The sequence below is a fragment of the Podarcis pityusensis genome (assembly GCF_964106645.2).
Source record: "Podarcis pityusensis genome assembly, chromosome: 3".
NCBI lineage: Eukaryota > Metazoa > Chordata > Lepidosauria > Squamata > Lacertidae > Podarcis > Podarcis pityusensis.
This window is the reverse complement of record NC_138026.1, coordinates 120,941,271-120,962,515: the sequence shown is the minus strand read 5'-3', so window position 1 is coordinate 120,962,515 and position 21,245 is coordinate 120,941,271. Positions and strand designations below refer to the sequence as shown.

The 21,245-nt window shown below is 45.5% G+C and overlaps 1 protein-coding gene across 6 annotated transcripts in view; it reads left to right on the top strand.

Annotated features, from left to right (window-relative positions):
* EFR3B (EFR3 homolog B) overlaps positions 1-21,245 on the top strand; it is a 129,738-nt gene that overhangs the window by 62,766 nt on the left and 45,727 nt on the right. For all 6 annotated transcript variants that reach the window (XM_081000912.1, XM_081000910.1, XM_081000909.1 and 3 more), the window contains 2 exons: positions 4,831-4,907; positions 10,079-10,206. In XM_081000912.1, coding sequence (XP_080857038.1) covers positions 10,100-10,206 — 107 coding nt within the window. In that variant the 5' untranslated portion in view covers positions 4,831-4,907; positions 10,079-10,099. Of the gene's footprint in view, positions 1-4,830; positions 4,908-10,078; positions 10,207-21,245 lie in introns of those variants that run through there.

The following is a 21,245-nucleotide window of genomic DNA, read 5'->3' as shown; positions in this document are numbered from 1 at the left end:
CGTTTAGTCGTGTCCGACTCCTTGTGATACCCTAGACAAGAGCACACCAGGCACTCCTGTCTTCCACTGCCTCCCCCAGTTTGGTCAAACTCATGCTGGTAGCTTCGAGGACACTGTCCCACCATCTCGTCCTCTGTCGTCCCCTTCTCCTTGTGCCCTCCATCTTTCCCAACATCAGGGTCTTTTCCAGGGAGTCTTCTCTTCTCATGAGGTGGTCAAAGTCTTGGAGCCTCCACTTCAGGATCTGTCCTTCCAGTGAGCACTCAGGGCTGATTTCCTTAAGAATGGGGAAGTTTGATCTTCTTGCAGTCCATGGGACTCTCAAGAGTCTCCTCCAGCACCAGAATTCAAAAGCATCCACTCTTCAGTGATCAGCCTTCTTTATGGTCCAGCTCTCACTTCCATACATCACTACTGGGAAAACCATAGCTTGAACTATACGGACCTTTGATGGCAAGGTGATGTCTCTGCTTTTTAAGACGCTGTCTAGGTTTGTCATTGCTTTTCTCCCAAGAAGCAGGCGTCTTTTAATATTGTGGCTGCTGTCACCATCTGCAGTGATCATGGAGCCCAAGAAAGTAAAATCTCTCACTGCCTCCATTTCTTCCTTCTTATAACCACCCATTTCAATGGACTTAAGCCCACTCTGTGCTATATCAGGCCGTGACCTGAAGGGCAGAGGGAATTAGATCAGAGCCTGGAGACCATCTGTGGTCCTCCAGGCTTTGCTGGGACTACAACTCCCATCAGGCCCTGGTCTTAGCTGTGCCAACAAGGGCTGATGGAATAGCAGCCCAACAAATGTCTGGAGGGGCACAGGCTAGCCACCCCTGAATTACAGGGTTGAAAAGAGGGGTGCTTTGGGGATTTAAATACGCTGTAAGCTGCCCAGAGTGGCTGGGGAGTCCCAGCCAGATGGGCAGGTTGTAAATAATAAAATTATCATTATTAAATTATTATTGCCCCTTCCGGTACACAGCTTAACCTGGCCCTCCTTGTTTCCTGGGATGTTGCACTGGAGGAATAGGAGGGAAAGGCTAAATTTTGCATGTGTGGGAAACCTCGGGGTTGGGACCACGTGTGGCCCTCTAGGCTTCTCTGCCTGGCCCCTGAAACTCTAACCAGGCCATGCCCTGATCTTCATCCTCCTTGAATGTCTTTGCCCGACTGGAATTTGCCCTTGAACTTGGACAACGCCTTTTGCTCACCTGCATGGAAGATGTGTGTGTTTTTGTGTGAGTGAGAGAGAGAGAGAGCAGAAGCTACCTTGCTTTGCAATGGCGAATTTAGTGTGTGTTGCTCCGCCCACTTTTGCCCCTGGCCCTGCCCAGCACTGACACATGGCCCCCACAAGGTCACCCGTAAAAGAATGCGGCCCTCGTTGATGGAAAAAAATCCCCACCCCCGGCGCTGAAGTTTGCGTGCTTCGAGGAGTGGCTGTGGACAGTGGCGTAGCGCTGGTAGGGGGTTGCAGGGGCGATTGCCCATGGCGCAAAATTCTTAAGAGAGCAATCCACGCTACGCCACTGGGCTACAGAGGTTCTGAAGGTGTGTCAAGACTGGGAGGGAGCTGGCTTCCTTTCCTGGCCTAGCAACAAGCAGAACACACGGCTTGAGCATCTCCCAGGGAGCAGGCAGCCGCAGGTGATGCCCCTTCTTTTGTGCCTTGACCCAGGCGCTGGCAACCCACGCTACACTACTGGCTATGGAGCTGCTTATTTGAGAGAACAGACACCAGCTCAGGCTCCCGTTTTCTCTCTCCACCTGCGGGGTTCGGCCATGATTTGGGGAACTCTGCATCTCCTTGGCTGAGCAAGCCGGACTGAATGGGATGGAGCGTGTGGCACAGAGTGCAAGCGAGATAGGGTGGGGTGGCACAGTATGGCAAGCAAAACTTTACCTTGGGTAGCTCAGGGCTTGCCTGCACAAGGTCGTGAAATGCACCGCAGCAAAGAAAAAGCAAAGACCTCTCTGCCGCTATGAAACGACTCCCTCCAGCCTCATATCCTAGGGCTACATCTGGTCTACTTCTGAGCGATGAAGGCACGATCCCTTGCCTTGCCTTCTCGCTCGCGAAATGTTGCCGGGGTGTTTTTCGCTCCTGTGAGTCATGGCCTCCAACCGATAAAGAGCATTTGTGCTGCCTTGTCTGGAGCGAGGCTCGCATTTCTCTGTCCCTGAAATCTTTTCCTCCTCGGCTCCCCACCTCAGCCCAGCCTGGGACTTAAGAACGGGTCAGGCGAGTGACCCATTTAATCTAGCATCCTGTTCCCCCAGCAGCCGGCCAGGTGGCTCTTAGGGGAAACCCACAAGCAGGAGTCGAAATAAAGTCCTTCTTGAAACATGTAGTTAAACTGTGGAACTCTCTCCCACAATAAGCAGGGGTGAGCATTATTTATTTATTTTATTATTATTTATTCTTTTTCTATACCACCCTATACAGTGGTGCCTCGCAAGACGAAATTAATCCGTTCCGCAAGTGTCTTCGTCTAGCGGTTTCTTCGTCTTGCGAAGCAACCCTATTAGCGGCTTAACGGATTAGCGCTATTAGCGGTTTAGCGGCTATTAAAGGCTTATCGGCTTAGCGGATTAGCTGCTAAAAGGCTATTAAAGGCTTAGCGGCTTAGATAAAGGGGGGGGGGAAGCAAAAAAAAAATCTCAAGACTCGCAAGACATTTTCGTCTTGCGAAGCAAGCCCATAGGGAAATTCGTCCTGCAAAGCAACTCAAAAACGGAAAACCCTTTCGTCTAGCGGCTTTTCCGTCTTGCAAGGCATTCGTCTTGCGGGGCACCACTGTACCTGAAGGTCTCAGGCCATCAACTGAGATGGCATTAAAAGAGAGATGGAGAAATTCATGGAGGAGGACAGGGCTGTGAATGGCTATGATCTTTTTTTATGTTTAGAGAAAGATGTTCTTTTTTTAAAAAAAAAAATATTGATTATTTTCACATATCAAATTATTCCAACAACTGTATTTTCCCCCAATTTCCCCCCCTCCCATCTCTACCTCATACCCCTCCCTCCCCCTACGGCTTCCCTCAGTTCCTCTTTCTGATTTATTAACACATATTATTCTCTGCATGTTATAAAAATGTAAAGATCTCCGAATTGGCCATCTACTATATCAACAAATAAATTTGTGTACGTTTATTCAAAACCTGCCAAGGAGTGCAGTTCGTTTTGTTGTTTCTTTAAGTATTTTGTAAAAAGTACCCATTCTTCTTTGTAGTCACAGTTGTCTTTCTAATGCAATTTGTATGTTAGTTTAGCCAATTCTGCATAGTCCATCAGTTTCTCTTGCCACTGTTCTTTTGTCAGGATTTCTTCGTTCTTCCATCCTTGTGCTATTAAGACTCTTGCCGCCATTGTCGCATACATTAATATATTCTTCACTTTCCTTGGCAGGTCTTTTCCTACAATCCCTAACAGAAATGCTTCTGGCTTTTTTTACAAATGTTAATTTAAACATTTTCTTCAACTCATTATATATCATTTCCCATTTTAAAAAAAAATTCTCTGCAATCCCACCTCATGTGATAAAAAGTCACTTCTTTTTGAGTCGGTTTTATACATTCTTGCTATCTGTCCTGGAGTTATGTACCATCTATACATCATTTTCATATAGTTTTCTTTCAATAGGGAGCGGTCTGTGAATTTTAAGTCGGTTTTCCACAATCTTTCCCAATCTTCAAACAGTATATTATGACCTATATCCTGTGCCCATTTAATCATGACTGATTTCACCTCCTCATCTTTTGTTTCCCATTCTAACAAAATACTGTATGCCCCTTTCAGTGGATGGCTATGATAGAATCATAGAATCATAGAGTTGGAAGAGACCACAAGGGCCATCGAGTCCAAACCCCTGCCAAGCAGGAAACACCATCAGAGCACTCCTGACATATGGTTGTCAAGCCTCTGCTTAAAGACCTCCAAAGAAGGAGACTCCACCACACTCCTTGGCAGCAAATTCCACTGTCGAACAGCTCTTACTGTCAGGAAGTTCTTCCTAATGTTTAGGTGGAATCTTCTTTCTTGTAGTTTGGATCCATTGCTCCGTGTCCGCTTCTCTGGAGCAGCAGAAAACAACCTTTCTCCCTCCTCTATGTGACATCCTTTTATATATTTGAACATGGCTATCATATCACCCCTTAACCTCCTCTTCTCCAGGCTAAACATGCCCAGCTCCCTTAGCCGTTCCTCATAAGGCATTGTTTCCAGGCCTTTGACCATTTTGGTTGCCCTCCTCTGGACACGTTCCAGTTTGTCAGTGTCCTTCTTGAACTGTGGTGCCCAGAACTGGACACAGTACTCCAGGTGAGGTCTGACCAGAGCAGAATACAGTGGCACTATTACTTCCCTTGATCTAGATGCTATACTCCTCTTGATGCAGCCCAGAATTGCATTGGCTTTTTTAGCTGCCGCGTCACACTGTTGGCTCATGTCCAGTTTGTGGTCAACCAAGACTCCTAGATCCTTTTCACATGTACTGCTCTCAAGCCAGGTGTCACCCATCTTGTATTTGTGCCTGTCATTTTTTTTGCCCAAGTGCAATACTTTACATTTTTCCCTGTTAAAATTCATCTTGTTTGTTTTGGCCCAGTTCTCTAATCTGTCATTATTCCACACTTTGAAGCAGCAAAGCTTCTGGAGACCAGTTGCTGGAAACTGCAGAGGGGAGAGGGCTCTTGTGTTCGAATCCTGCTTGCTGTGTTCGAATCCTGGCATCTGGTTGGCCGCTGTGAGAACAGGAGGCTGGGCTAGGTGGACCATTGGCCGGATCCAGGAGGCTCTTTCTGATGTCCTCATGATCTCCTCTTCTCTTCCAGGTGTCTGCGGCTGTTGTGGAGCTTTGCGCCCCCGTTACAAGAGGCTGGTTGACAACATTTTCCCCGAGGATCCAGAGGTAAACATGCCTTCTCTGCTTGGCCCATTCTCTGTGGATGAACTCAGAGTTGTTGTGCTTTTTGTGTGTGTGTGTTGACATCCTTCCCTCCTCGCCCTCCCAGGAATGCGGATTCTGCACAGAGCATCCAAATTCTTTAGGTCAAGATCAATACTGCAAAGGGCAGCCTGACCGGTGCAAATTTCCTGGGCTGGACCACAAGTGATGCAAATCTTATAGGAATGTTCAGGGATGCAGGAGAGGATATATTGCTTGATTATAGCTTTTCCAACTTGTGTTAACAAGTTCAAAATTTAGCAGAGTAACATTCCCCTTTTTAAACTTGCAGCGGATGTGTTTGCTCAGGCTCACTAAAGCCTCTTTAATAACTGTTCTGGTATTTTCCTTTTATTCCCTCATAAAAGATAAGGCACAACACAGTCTTCTATAAAAGTATAAAAAGAGTTTACTCACTCACATTCTGTTCACAATCAGATCCCAGAAGGCAGACTTAGCTTAGAAAAGTAACATACACCTGGAAACTATCTCATAAGAAGACAGTCCCTTTGTCCTCTCTTGGCTGGGAGCCAAGAGGGCATCTTTAGCTTAGTGGATGTTGCTTCTTCGAAGGAAGAGAAGAGAGAGAGAAAGATGACTGCCCCTGCCCTGTGCTTTTGTCGTTACCTGCACAGGTGAGGCCACGCCCACCTCTACTCACATGCAGAGGAAGTCTGTCCCAGCGCAGAAGGAAACAGGAAGTTTACCAGCTGGCTGGACAAACATTCCTCCCCATGTGTAAGCATGTTCACTCTAGGAATGTTGTACTTGACTGCTCTTGTGTTTCACATCCCACAAATCTCATCGCTTCCCCTTGAGGGGAGGATTCTAGTTGCAGTTGTTGCCTGGGTGGAGCGGGTGAGGGGAGAGTACAATCCAGAACAGAGCCCTGGGGTAGCACTGAAGAGGATTTTATCTTTTTGCCCCCTACTGTGGTCATAGAATCATAGAATTGTAAAGTTAGAAGGGACTCCAAAGGACATCAAGTTCAACCCCCTGCAATGCGGGTTCCAAGCTGGGACCCACAAGAAACAATTGGAGCTTAAGTGCAAACTAACTGATTGATGTTGCGTTGAGTTTGTCCCATGGAAGTAAACCTCATAGGGTTCATCGGGGACTTGCCTCTGATGATGCGTGAATAAGGGTTGTTCCCTAAAGCAGAAATCATTGTGTTTCCCCAACTAAAGCCAGTCAAAGGGTCTGGAAATCAATTTTTACAAGGAACACTTGAGGGAGCTGGTGATGCAAACCTGATGAGGAATGGTTGAAGGAGTTGGACATGTTTTCGCCTGGAAAAGAGGAGACTGAGAGGAGAGAGGAAAGCCATCTTCCAATATCTCAAGGGCTGTCACATGGAAGAAGGCACAAGCTTGCTTTCTGCTGCCCTGGAGGGTAGGACTCAAACCCATGGCTTCAAGCTACGGTGGTACCTTGGTTCTCAAACTTAATCCGTTCCGGAAGTCCGTTCCAAAGCCAAAGCGTTCCAAAACCAAGGCACGCTTTCCCATTGAAAGTAATGCAAAACAGATTAATCCGTTCCAGACTTGTAAAAACAACCCCTAAAACAGCAATTTAACATGAATTTTACTCTTTAACATGACCATTGATCCATAAAATGAAAGCAATAATCAGTGCTCTGTACTATAAAATAAATAAGACAGTATTGTAGATGATAAAAATAAAAATTAAAAAAAATTCTTACCTGCACTGATTATAGTCATTGTTTGGATGGGGGGCTTTTATCCATTTCTGCGGTCACACAATCAATCAATCAATCAATTAATCAACCAACCATAAAACAAAAAACAAGCCATAGTCATAAAAATGAAAAAGGCACACAAACAAAAACTCAAAACAAAGCAAAAAACAAGAGCACCAAATATCACCTCAGAGCACTGTAGTCAGAAACGGAAGGCTTTAATTACAATGGCGGGGATGGGGGGGGAACTTAAGTTAGCTGCACAAGGGTAAAAACGGGAGGGAAAAAGCCTTAATTACGATATGGGGTGGGGGCTTAAATTAGCTGCGCAACAGTAAAAACGGAAGCCCAGGAGCACTTCGGCTTCTGAGGCAAAGTTCGAAAACTGGAACACCTACTTCTGGGTTTGCAGAGTTCAATTATTATTATTATTATTATTATTATTATTATTATTTATACCCCGCCCATCTGGCTGGATTTCCCCAGCCGCTCGAGTTCCGAGTTGTTTGAGAACTTACTAAGCTGTCCGAAAACCAAGGCACCTCCGTGAAGGAGATTCCAACAATTTTATGGAGAACTTTCTGGTGGCAAGAGTTGTTTGACAGTGGAATGGACTCTCTCAGAAGGTTATGGACTTGGAGCAGAGGTTGGGTGGCCACCCGCCAGGAATCCTTGCCTGTGAGTCCTGCATTGTAGGGGGTTGGGCTAGATGACCCCACGGGGTCCCTTCTAATCTACAATTCTATCATCCTACGAAATCTGCGGTGTCAAGAGGCTGCATGCAGCCACACCAAGTCTTGCAGTCCTGGTTGGTTCTTCCTGGTGTAGAAGCTTAAAACGGGATAAGTAGGAGTTCAGCCTACACTCGAGTAGGACCCTGGCAGAGACACATGCCTGATTGGCATGTCTATAGCGGCTTTTTAGAGTTTCAGACTGGGGACATTGCTAATGATAGAATCATAGAATTGTAGAGTTGGAAGGGACCCCCAAAGGTCATCCAGACCAACCCCCTGTAATGCAGGAATCCCAGTCAAAGCATCCCTGCCAGACCGCCATCCAGCCTCTGCTTAAAAACCTCCAAGGAAGGAGAGTCCACCACCCCCCAAGGGAGACCATTCCACTGTCGAACAGTTGTCAGGAAGTTTTTCTGAATGTTTAGTCGGAATCTCCTTTCTTGATACTTGAAACCATGGGTTTGAGTTCTACCCTCCGGAGCAGGAGAAAATAAGCTTGTTTGCTCTTCCATGTGACAACCCTTGAGATTCTTGGAGATGGCTATCCTATCTCCTGTGTCTCCCCTTTCCCAGGCTAAACATACCCTGCTCCTTCTGTCAGGAGCTCGTCTTACACTCGAGTAGGACCCTGGCAGAGACACATGCCCAACTGGCATGTTCTCTCCCTCCTGGTCAATTTTTCGGGAGCTTCAAAAGCTTTCTTCTGCCCGAACATCACAGCGACCGATGCCAACAGACACTGGCACACTTAGGGATTCCCAGAGTTTGCGTATCATCGCGTGACAGAACCCCAGCAACTCAGCACTTTGGCTAATCTACTTTATTTACATATAAACACACACGGAGCACTGCAACATGGCTCCCTCTCTCTCTAGCATCAGGCAGCAAAGAGAAAATGAACAAAGGACAATAGTCCCACTTCATGGAACACAGTAACACAAACATCCTGTCTTCGTCACTTCCCACTCTGTGGAGTCAAAACATATCACGTCATGGGAAAGAAAAAAGTCCCATGACTGCAATCACAGAGCAGGAATTCTAACAGGCAGTTCATTGCCAAATGGGGAGGGCTGTTTTCACACCTCCTTCCATATGTCTTCTCTTCCCTCCCCCCCCCCCCAATCTCCCTGAAACTTTCTTCCTGACTTCCTTCCGAACTGAAAGGCAAAGCACAGGAGGCAGAGATCCGAAAGTGCTGCCAAATTAAGGGTTATGTTTTCCGGGAATGGGGGATGCATCCTGTTTTTTTAAGAGTGAAGGATACGTGATTGCAAAAGGTAGGAGGATAGAGGAATCTGTCAATTCTCGTTTTCCTCATTTTTGTTATTTTTCTAATCTTCAGTTCAGCTCATCGTGTCCAAACTTTGTGGGGTAGGAGTTTTTGGGGGGAAGGGGGAAAATGCATTTATGTACATTATTTTCACAAAGGTGTGCATTTTTATACAAACTCTCCCCCCCCCCCCATTTAATGCATTTTGGTTCCCATTGGTTCTCCCTCCAGACTTCTGTCACTTTGGGGGCCAGTATAGATTTAATCAAACAATGAACTACTGACTGCATATTAAGAATGTACTATAATTACAGTTCAATGTGCCATATTTTTCACTCCACAAGACGCACCTGACCATAAGATGCACCTAGTTTTTAGAGGAGGAAAACAAGAAAAAAAATATTCTGAACGAAACAATGGATGTATGATTTTTGTGGTTCATGCTGTAGCCACAGACATGTGATCTGATGGTGAATTTGGGGTGACCCAATGAAAAAATCAAGAGGATCCATTACCTCCCCCCTCCCAGGCAGCCTCCGCTAGCATCCCTTATCTCTTTTCTGTTTCCTTTCAACACCCCCTTCCCTCTTGTTTGCCTTAGTGTCTTTTCCTTAGCTGGAGCAGTTTTTCGCTCCTCCTTTTCTTCTAATTTCTCTCCTCATTGCTTTAGCCTTTCTGTTTCCCCCCTTTGCAAGTTTGCTGTCTTTACTTCCCCATCCCAGGCAGTCTCCTTTACCTCTAGCATCCCTTATCTCTCTTTCCTCATCGGCAAACAATCAGCGGCTTTGTTTCAACACCCCCTTCCCTCTTTCAAAAAAACAACAACATGATCTGCTTTTTGCCCCTGGGTAGGCTTCTCTAAACTATAATGTTTTAGTAGCAGAAGAGTACCATAGATATAAATAAAATTTATTATTATTACAATCTTTACAAAACTTTAGATTATGGTTGCCATCAATTTTGATTTTAATTAATTTTTATAATGTTTTTATAATGTTGCACTATTTTAGTGTTGTTAGCCGCCCTGAGCCCGGCTTCGGCTGGGGAGGGCGGGATATAAATAAAATTTATTATTATTATTATTATTATTATTATTATTATTATTATTATTATTATAGAGGCACCTGCCTGATCTTAATAGGTGGGGAGTTCCAAAGGTTAACTGCTGCTGCACTAAGAGATCAAGTTCTTACAAATGTGGGATTATGAGGCACCGGTAATGGTGTCAGTTCCACCTATCAAAGTTTGCCCCCAAACTTACAAAAGGTCTGAAGCGGAGAATTTTTATAGGGGCTAGGCTGTACCACGTGAACAGCCAATGGCGCCTCGGTTCCTCCCTAGATACATCCTTTGACCAGAGGTCCTTGTCCGACATCCCTCAAGACGGCCATGCAGAGTCGAGTCCTGACACATGTTCCCCTTTTTTTCCCAGGATGGGCTGGTGAAAACCAACATGGAGAAGCTGACTTTCTATGCCCTTTCTGCTCCTGAGAAGCTCGACCGCATCGGCGCTTACCTGTCAGAAAAGCTGATCCGAGATGTGAGCAGGCACCGATACGGGTAAGGGAGACCCGCGTGGCAGCGGGTTGGGCTGGATGACCTGGGGGGGACCCTTCCAACCCCACAGTTCCATGATTCTACAGCCCTGCAGGGGATGAGAAAAGCTTTTAAAACCGGGGACCCTTTCTAGCCTATATGAAAAGTTGTACGGAATAATAATACGTACGGAATAATAATAATAATAATAATAATAATAATAATAATAATAATATTACAACAACAACAACAACAACAACAACAATTTATTATTTGTACCTCACCCATCTGGCTGGGTTTCCCCAGCCACTCTGGGCGGCTTCCAACAAATATTAAAAATACATTAAAATGTCACACATTAAAAACTCCCCTGAACAGGGCTGAATTCAGATGTCTTCTAAATGTCAGGTAGTTGTTTACTGTATCTCTTTGATATCTGGTGGAAGGGCGTTCCACAGGGCGGGCGCCACTACCAAGAAGGCCCTCTGCCTGGTTCCCTGTGGCTTTGCTTTTTGCAAAGAGGGAACCACCAGAAGGCCCTCGGAGCTGGACCTCAGTGTCCGGGCTGAAAGATTGGGATTGAGATGCTCCTTCAGGTATACTGGGCTGAGGCCGTTTAGGGCTTTAAAGGTCAGCACCAACACTTTGAAATGTGCTTGGAAACGTACTGGGAGCCAATGTAGGTCTTTCAAGACCGGTGTTATATGGTCCCAGCGGCCAGTTCCAGGCACCAGTCTGGCTGCCGCATTCTGGATTAATTGCAGTTTCCTGGTCACCTTCAAAGGGAGCCCCACATAGAGCGCATTGCAGTAGTCCAAACAAGAGGTAACCAGAGCATGCACCACTCTGGCGAGACAGTCTGTGGGCAGATAGGATCTCATCCTGCGTACCAGGTGGAGCTGGTAGACAGCTGCCCTGGACAAAGAGTTGACCTGTGCCTCCACGGACAGTGGGGCTTGAAATGTAAGAAAGTTGAACAATATATCAAGAAACACATGAGAGAGGATAGAACTGGATAAGACGGAGCCTTAAAACACAATTGTATGCAATTGATGTTTGGGTGAAGTCACTAGTTTTGCTGAATTGGTATATAACTGTTGAGAAACAAATGTAACTTTCTATACAGAAAAAAACTCCTGCCTCATTCCCCTTCCTTACCAGATTTTGTTGCACATACAATGAACACTTGTTCGTTGCTTCTGACTTCGAACTGGTGAAAGTGGCTTGTTAGGAGCCAAGCCATTGTTTCAACTTCAGACGTTGGGAACCCAATCTGTTTCGGAGCCGTTCTGTAGTAGAACAGACTACCTGGGAAATGGTGAACTTTCCTTCCTTGGGGGTTCCTAAGCAGAGGTTGGAAGGCTAGTTCTGGGTAAAAGGTAAAGGGACCCCTGACCATTAGGTCCAGTTGTGGCCGGCTCTGGGGTTGCGGCGCTCATCTCGCTTTATTGGCCGAGGGAGCCGGAGTACAGCTTCCGGGTCATGTGGCCAGCATGACAAAGCCGCTTCTGGCGAACCAGAGCAGCGCATGGAAACACCGTTTACCTTCCCGCCGGAGCGGTACCTATTTATCTACTTGCACTTTGACGTGCTTTCAAACTGCTAGGTTGGCAGGAGCAGGGACTGAGCAACGGGAGCTCACCCCGTCACAGGGATCTGAACCACTGACCTTCTGATCTGCAAGTCCTAGGCTCTGTGGTTTAACCCACAGCGCCACCCGCAGCCCCTTAGTTCTGGGTGCCTCTCCTCAAAAAGGACACTGCAGACTTGGGAAAGGTTCATAACATGTGAGAATGTTCAGGGAGGCAGGAAAGGATATATTGTTTATTAATATCCTTCCTAACTTGTGCAAGTAAAACTTAGCAGAGTTTTACATTCCCCTTTTTAAATGCACAGCAGGTTGCAGGCTCGTGTAAGCCTCTCACTATTAGATTCCAGGTAAGTCCCCTTTATATTGTTAACGGAAAATCTGAGGGCTCCCTTGGACAAAAAGCAAAGACACCAGCCAGAGCAAGTCAGAGCAAAACAGCAGCCAGTAGGCCCGGTCTTTATTTAGGAAAAGACTGTCGCGACAGGACTCCCACCGCCCACAAGGTGAAGCAAGATGGAAGCCCCGAACAAAGGAAGACCCCAACTTTTATTAGTTCCTAATCCCCTAAGTTACACCCCTAGAAATACATCATATTTACATCATGACTACGTTAAAAAACAGGAGGAGCCAGAGGAGGGGTCGCACAGGTAATCCGAGTATCCTGACACCTGGCGGGGCCCCCTTCCCCTCCTTGCCATAAGCCTTTTCGGAGAACAAAAGGGAAGGGCGCGATTTCCTGCCCCCTGAGGGGACTCCGGTCACAGTCCCTTTGTCATAGTCCGTGCTGAATACACTAGCATATGCAGTTCATTGTGTCCTTGATAGTCTTCCGTCTGAGTCCATCAAGGCGACTATCAAGGTTGCTGTGTCAACAGGGGGAGGGTTGCAGAGTACGTGCCTGCTCGGTCAAGGGATCATGGCTGATTGGCGACAAGCCACCCCCCTTTGAAAGTCCTTGTAATATGGAGTAAAATAAAAGTGGTCCGATGAGAATCCGACGTACGGTTGATTTATGGTGAATTTATGAAGAATACCGTTGCTGAAGTTCAAGCACTTTCACTCCTCAGGAAGTGGTTGCTACATTTTGATTAAATCAGTCACGGTCAATTGAACCCGGAAACTTTGTATTAGGAAGCTGTCAAAGACAGAGAAGCGAGGGCCTGCCGCCTGCAGTACCAGCGTGGCCGCCACAAGGGGCGCTGTTCGGTAACACTGATTGGCTGAAACGGCTGCCGGCTGACCTGGAGTTTATGCGCCTGGTCTACTCGTACTAAAGATAGGGCAGAGCGGAACGTGGAAGAAATATAGAAATAAATGCTATTTTTTAAGAAGATCAGCGCTTCCTTATTTACGGAAGGCTTTAAGGGATGGCCCTCTAAAAGGGACATCCCTAGGGTCAGGAAGGGGAGATGTGTGCATGTGTGAGTGTGGTGCTTGTGCAACACGTGTCAAGGAGATGGGGGGGGGGGTTTCCGGCGACAATATCCCTCTTAAAAGAATAAACACGCCACAATCTTGTGTAAAGTATATAAAAGAAGTTTGCTCACACCATCAGTTCACAGTTGGATCCCTGAAGGCAGACTTAGTTACAAAATATATACATTTGGATCTGATAATCCCAGTGACTGCAGACCAGCAGTCACTGCAGTTCACACAACGAAGATGGAGTAGAGTCGAAAAGAATAATTTGTGCTGTGTGCCCTGCTCTTTTGTTACCTGAACAGTAAGGTCACGCCCACCTCTAATCACATGCAAGAGGAAAGATGCTCCAGGCCAGGAGGAAACAGGAAGTTTTCCCCGCATGTCTTCTCTAGGAAAACAAGGAATGTTGTACTTGACTGCTACTTATGTATCACATCCCACATAACAGAGCCACCAGAACAATCAAAGAAAGGATGGAGCTTTCAGGACTTTTAGCTTAGAGAAAAGAGGAGCCTCACGCACAGCATGTTAAAAGTGGAAGCAGAGCAGAGCCATAGATAGCTTCCTGTCTTTTACCTGCCCCGAATTTTCAAATGAGGTCCACAAATTTAGCGTTTTGAGAGATGCCGTAAAGCTTTCCCCCATCCGTTTCTCCGCAATTCCTAGCGTCACGAGAAAAGGACAAAAGCTTTTCCCTGTCCCTTTTCTCCCCTCTGTGCATAAGATTATAAATATCTCTTTGGTGCTAAAGAATTCTGCCTCTGCCGCCTCTTTTCTAAAGAAACAGAAGATTCCACCATTCCGCTTGATTTTTCAAATTCTATTTTTGCTGAGCCGCCTGAGTCATTTCTATATCCATCCTCTTTCTGCTCACACCTGCCTTTTCGCTTCGCTGGAGCAGCTGCTCCACTTAGTAGGTGGTGTTTGCTGGAGAGATTCTGTCGTGCGTCTTCTGGGGGCGTTGATGTTGTCAATAATAAATTGCCGCTCTGATTCCGAGGTGTCGGTCGACTCCAGATGAAACAGGGCCTTCAAATACTTCTGGGGTGGGTTTATTGTTTATTCCCCCCGTGTTGGCAACACAACCAGGACGCACAACTGTCTCTTTGCGCTTCCTGCTCCTGTTTGCCTGTTGTGTTTTGCTTTCATCTGCTGGAGAAAAAAAGTGGGGGGGGGTTGGGGGGGAGATGTTGGAGAGAAACAGGGGTGCGGAAGCGTCACTCAGAAGCATGGAAAATGGGAGACGTTTCAAAGCTGCAAAGACATCCGCTTTCATCAGAAATGACAATCCCTTCAAAGGGATTGTCTGAGGTTCTGCGTTCAAGGGACGGCTAATGAGGTTTTGCTCGCAATGGAGCCTTTGATGGAGGAGAGTTTGATGTCGGCAGCAAAGGCTGTGGCGGGTGCTGGAGGGCACATGCCGCCTCCTCCAGTTTCAGATGTTGGGTTGACTTGGAGGCACAGGTTAATTCCCTCCAGAGAATGGGACTCTCGGCTTTGATCTCCGCACACCTTTGAAATGGTGGATTTCAGCGGAACTCGTGAAACTCCTTTATCTGAGATCAAAACGCTTGTGTCTAGCTCAATATAGTCTGCTCTGTCTGGCAGTGACTCTCTGGCATTTTGGGGCAGAGGAGGGTCTTTTGCTTTATTTTCTGTGGGAATATTCAGGGATGCAGGAGAGGATATATAGTCTGATAATAGCCTTTCCAACTTGTGGTAACAAGTTCACAATTTAGCAGAGTAACATTCCCCCTTTTAAACTCGCAGCGGATGCGTTTGCTCAGGCTTGCTAAAGCCTTTATAATAACTGTTCTGGTATTTTCCCCTTATTCCCTCATAAAAGATAAGACACGACACAGTTTTCTATAAAAGTATAAAAAGGTTTACTCACACATCATTCTGTTCACAATAAGATCTCAGAAGGCAGACTTAGCTTAGAAAGGTAACATATCCCTGGAAACTATCTCATAAGAAGATAGTCCCTTTGTCCTCTCTTGGCTGGAAGCCAAGAGAGCATCTTTGGTTAAGCAGATGTTGCTTCTTTGATGCATGTTGTCACAGAGAGAGAGATGGCTGCCCTGCCCTGTGCTTTTTTCGTTACCTGCACAGGTGAGGCCATGCCCACCTCTAGTCACATGCAGAGGAAATCTGTCCCAGCCCAGAAGGAAACAGTAAAGTTTACCTGCTGGCTGGACAAACATTCCTCCCCATGTGTAAACATGTTCACTCTAGGAATGTTGTACTTGACTGCTCTTGCGTTTCACATCCCACATTTTCTACCTGATCCTGTAAACTGTCAATACCAGAAGCTCTAACTGGAGCCTTCTTCATTCAAGACATGTGCCATACTACTGAGTTATTATTATTTTCTGAATATTATTACAGTTGTACCTTGGAAGTCGAACAGAATCCGTTCCGGAAGCCCGTTTGACTTCGAAAACATTTGGAAACCAAAGCGTGGCTTCTGATTGGCTGCAGAAAGCTCCTGCAGCCAATCAGAAGCCCGATCAGATGTTCGGGAACCAAAGATAAGACTGTATTAAAATGGGCGCAAGATGTTGGGCATAATATTATGTTTGCTGACTGGGAACGGTTATGGACCACAGGTATGAAATTTACGGCCTGTAACGCCTTAAGAGAAAATATAATGAAAATGATTTACAGGTGGTACTTAACCCCAGTCAAGCTAGCAAAAATTTATCATTTGCCTGATAATAAATGTTGGAAATGTAAAGAAAATGAAGGTACTTTTTTTCACCTTTGGTGGACGTGCCCAAAGATCAAGGCCTTCTGGGAAATGATATATAATGAATTAAAAAAGGTATTGAAATATACTTTCTTGAAGAAACCAGAGGCCTTCCTCTTGGGCATGGTTGGTCAATTGGTGCGAAGGGAAGACAGGAATTTTTTTAATGTATGCAACAGCAGCAGCAAGAATACTCATTGGGAAATACTGGAAGACACAAGAATTGCCTACCCGAGAAGAATGGCAGAGAAAAGTCATAGACTATATGGAACTGGCTGAGATGACTGGCAGAATTCGAGATCAAGAAGAAGGGTCGATCGAAGAAGATTGGAAAAAAATTAAAATATATCTTCAGAAACACTGTAATATAAAAGAATGTTAGAAAAGGTTGGAGAAGAATATTAGACCGTATTGGCAGACAGAGTATAATGGAATAAATAAATATGAAGTGTAAAATAAAAGATAGAGGAGAATTAAATATTTTCGAATGTTAAAATAAGCAAATGAAAAGAAGGTTAGAAGGATTTGCTGGAGATACGATTTGAATTAGAATACAAAGCAGAGAAGTGAGAGGAAGTCATGGAAATAAGTAAATGAGAAAACGGTTTTAATGGTTTCAGTTGAATTTTTCTTTTGTTATTTGTTTATTGTGATTTTTTGTCTTGTGTATTTTTCTTTGCATTGTGTGTTTTTCTTGTAGGATGTATGTGATTTGTAGGATGTATGGGATTTGTTTTCCCTTTTTTTACTTTTTTCTTTTTCTGTAACCTTAAAATTTGAATAAATATTTTATAAAAAACAAAAACAAAGATAAGACTGTATTGCTATTTTTCTATAAAAGAAAAAGAGGTGCCAGAACGCACCACAAACACCTTCCTTGTTCTCTTATTCTAGCAATGGCAGCCACCTGAGAGGTGCCAGAACTGAGTTCTGGATGGGGGAAAAAAGCCCTGATTATTATTATTTATTTATTTATTTATAGCCCACCTTTTAATTATTTACTTGTTTTCATCCCGTATCTTATTCTGTGAACTGCCCTGAGTTCTTAAGGATGAAGGGAGGTATATAAATCGAATAAATAAATTAAAATAAAAATAAACTTTCCCCCCTGGTAGGGACTCAAGGTGGCTTACAGATGAAACAAGAACAGCTGAAAACTTAGAAACAATTGTTGTTGTTGTTTAGTCATTTAGTCGTGTCCGACTCTTCGTGACCCCCTGGACCAGAGCACGCCAGGCACTCCTGTCTTCCACTGCCTCCCGCAGTTTGGTCAGACTCATGCTGGTAGCTTCGAGAACACTTTCCCACCATCTCGTCCTCTGTCGTCCCCTTCTCCTTGTGCCCTCCATCTTTCCCAACATCAGGGTCTTTTCCAGGGAGTCTTCTCTTCTCATGAGGTGGCCAAAGTCTTGGAGCCTCAGCTTCAGGATCTGTCCTTCCAGTGAGCACTCAGGGCTGATTTCCTTCAGAATGGAGAGGTTTGATCTTCTTGCAGTCCATGGGACTCTCAAGAGTCTCCTCCAGCACCAGAATTCAAAAGCATCCATTCTTCGGCGATCAGCCTTCTTTATGGTCCAGCTCTCACTTCCATACATCACTACAGGGAAAACCATAGCTTTAACAAGAAAAACAATAATTTAAAACAATTAAACACACACAAATACACACATGATTTATTAAAAAATACAGACAATCGCTTCTCTAAGCAGGGAGTTCCAAAGTTGCCTGGGAGCCCCCACCGAGAAGGCCCTCTCCCGTGTCCCCAGCAAGCATGCCTGGGCGGGGGGCAGGACTGAGAGAAGGGCCTCCTCGGAAGATATCAGAACCTGGGGAGGGTTATAGGAGGAAGTTCTACGTCTGTGAAACAAAATATGACCCAGGACAGGTCTTGAAACTGAAGCCTCACTATTGTAGGGCTGTCATATGCCTGGTATTTCCCAGACATATCTGTCATCCATCCGTAAGAAATTGTGTCTGGGTGGGATTTCCGAAAATCACTGAAAATGTCCAACAAAACCCGGATGTATGGCAACCCCTGTCGGAAGTGTTGATTTTTGGAGAATTGCCATAAAAATAGCTCAAAAACTGTTATTATTTTTTGGGAGATTTTGCAAAAAACCCAAAACCACCATCAACAACTTGTGTTCGGATTTTCACTTTTTGAAGTATGACAACCCTAATTTATTGGGCGGTCCAGGCTTGACGGGCCTGTGTCTGAGAAAGAGAGAGACTTGAGTTCTGAAATGATTGAATAAGTGGGCTTAAATATCCACTGCAAAAACATTGTGTTTGCAAACAGTCCAGGCCTGTTTGTCTTCCACTGACAGGTGATTTATTTTTGCCTTTTGGACTGGCTGAGCCCTGGAGAGACACTGACGTCTTCAAGGCTTTGCTTGACGTCAAATATGGTGCCTGGGGAACAAAACTTGTGTCTGCCGTGGCCTTATTGAGCGGATTTATTTTTTATTTGGTGTGTGTGTGTTTTAACAGAGCAGGATGTCCTCATTCTCTCTCTTTCTCCACACCTTGCTTTTGATGTTTACCTCCCAGGCAGGTCCCAGGGGGAATCCTGGGCTCAGATTCTGGAACAGGTGAGCTCAGAAGACACGTCGCCAGCTTTGAGCCCAGAAATGTGTGATGGAGCAAGGAAAAGGGATTGAGAAGGGTTCTGCTGCTGGATTAGGACCGGAAGAAGAATGTAGGGAGTTGTTATAAGGGGGGAAAACACTGCTCCTTTTTTCTTATGGGGTATCCAAGAGCCCGTATAGAGTCCTTAAGTGGGTTCCCTATCGGTAGGAGAAAATACAGTGGTGCCTCGCAAGACGAAATTAATCCGTTCCACGAGTCTCTTCGTCTAGCGGTTTTTTCATCTTGTGAAGCAACCCTATTAGCGGCTTAGCGGATTAGCGCTATTAGCGGTTTAGCGGCTATTAAAGGCTTAGCGGCTTAGCGGCTTAGCGGCTAAAAGGCTATTAGCGGCTTAGCGGCTTAGAAAAAGGGGGGGGAAGAGGAAAAAAATCTCAAGACTCGCAACACATTTTCGTCTTGCGAAGCAAGCCCATAGGGAAATTCGTCCTGCGAAGTGCATCGAAAAACGGAAAACCCTTTCCTACTAGTGGGTTTTCCGTCTTGCGAGGCATTCGTCTTGCGGGGCACCACTGTAACAGAGGCCAACCAGAGAATATTGAGAAGCAAAGCAGCCTGATCTTTATTAACTGTTGCAACAGGGTCCTCACAACCACACACAGCAGGAAGGAGGAACCCAGAACAATGGTGTGCAAGCCCTTATATAAACTTTTAAAACTGCCCCCCCTGTATGCTCAAGACCACCCCCCAAAACATCATACATACATCACAGAAGGAGGTGGTCTACGACAGAAATCCTACCTGCCAGGATACCTGATAATGGTCACTGATTGCATTACCTGGACAGCCTGGGCATTCTTTTGTGATGGTTAATAGTTTAGTTCCTGAGTCCAGGTCACAGGCTCACCCTATTCATACACAAAGATGCCCTTAAGACAGGATTTGCAAGCAAAAAGACAATGGGAAGGCTTTCCCCATTTGCCTCCCTTCCTGCAGAGGAATATTTGAGGTCACTGGGAGATTTGAAATCCCTTTGGGATTGCCCCCCTGTACTATTTCAGACATGTGGTTTATATACTTATGTATGTGTTTGCCTGAGTGCTCACTGGAAGGACAAATCCTGAAGCTGAGGCTCCAATACTTTGGCCACCTCATGAGAAGAGAAGACTCCCTGGAAAAGACCCTGATGTTGGGAAAGATGGAGGGCACAAGGAGAAGAGGACGACAGAGGATGAGATGGTGGGACAGTGTTCTCAAAGCTGCGAACATGACTCTGACCAAACTGGAGGAGGCAGTGGAAGACAGGAGTGCCTGGCGTGCTCTGGTCCAGGGGGTCACGAAGAGTTGGACACGGCTAAATGACTAAATAACAACAACATGTGTTTGCCTTGTACATTGATGAACATTTAATTTATATTTGAGACCTTAGAATTCTAACAACAGAGTAATAGCATCATAGAATTGCAGCGTTGAAAGGGAGCCCCAAGGATCATGCAGTCCAACCCCCTGCAATGCAGAAATCACAGCTCAAGAATCCCTGGCAGGTGACCACCCAGTCTCAAACGAAGGAGAGCCCACCACCTTCTGAGGGAGTCTGTTCCCCTGTCAAACAAGGTTTAGTTGGAATCTCCTTCCTTGTCATTTGAACATTGGTTCTGTTCTTCCCTTCTGAAGCAGCAGAAAGCAAGCTTGCTCCATCTTCCATGTGACAGCCGGTGTTGTTGTTGTTGTTGTTGTTGTTGTTGTTGTTGTTGTTGTTGTTGTTCTTCTTCTTCTTCTTCTTCTTCTTCTTCTTCTTCTTCTTCTTCTTCTTCTTCATCTTCTTCTTCTTCTTCCTCCTCCTCCTCCTTCTGTTCTTCTTCATCATCATCATCTTCTTCCTCTTCTTCTTCATCAACAACTTCTTCCTCTTCATCATCATCTTCTTCCTCTTCTTCTTCATCATCATCATCTTCTTCAACATCATCTTCTTCCTCCTCCTTCCCCTTCTTCTTCTTCTTCTTCTTTGGCAATCCCTCTTAGCCCAGTAAGATTGTCTTCCATAAACACGGTCTTAACAGTGAGTCCGTAAGTGACTGTGGAGGCCAATTCAGGATCCACAGGTCCTTCCACAGTGGGGACATTGGTTTCTGGGTGGGAGCTGATCACGGTGTGGATTTGCCAAGTGTGCCTTCCTCTTAGCACATTTCTCCCTCGCGTCCTGAGTTTGAGTGTCTTCTAAGCCCTTGACACCTTTGGTAAAGGCTGTTCTCCAACTGGAGCTCTGGCAGGCCAGTGTTTGTTGACCACCAACATTAGACTTTCCATTTTTAAGTTCGGAATAAAGTAGTTGCTTTGGAAGACAATAATCTGGCATCTGCAAAACATGACCAGTCCAACAAAGTTGATGTTGAAGAATCATCGCTTCAGCATCTTCTGTGTGACAGCCTGCATTGCAGGGGGTTGGATTAGATCAGGGATGTCCAACAGGTCAATCAGGATCGACTGGTCGATCCCCAGGAGGTAGATCACAACAGATTGCTGGCTCCTCCATCCGGCTCCGCCCCTTCGCCCTGCCCTCTAGATCGCCAGAGTGGAAGTCAGAGTTTTCACAACGAGGCTGACTGTCTCATTAGCACTCTCTTGGTGAGCGCCATTTTTTTATTTATTTGACCTAAGCTGCTAAATTAACAGATATTTCCTCCCTAAAAAAGCTCAACAACTCTGACCTGAACC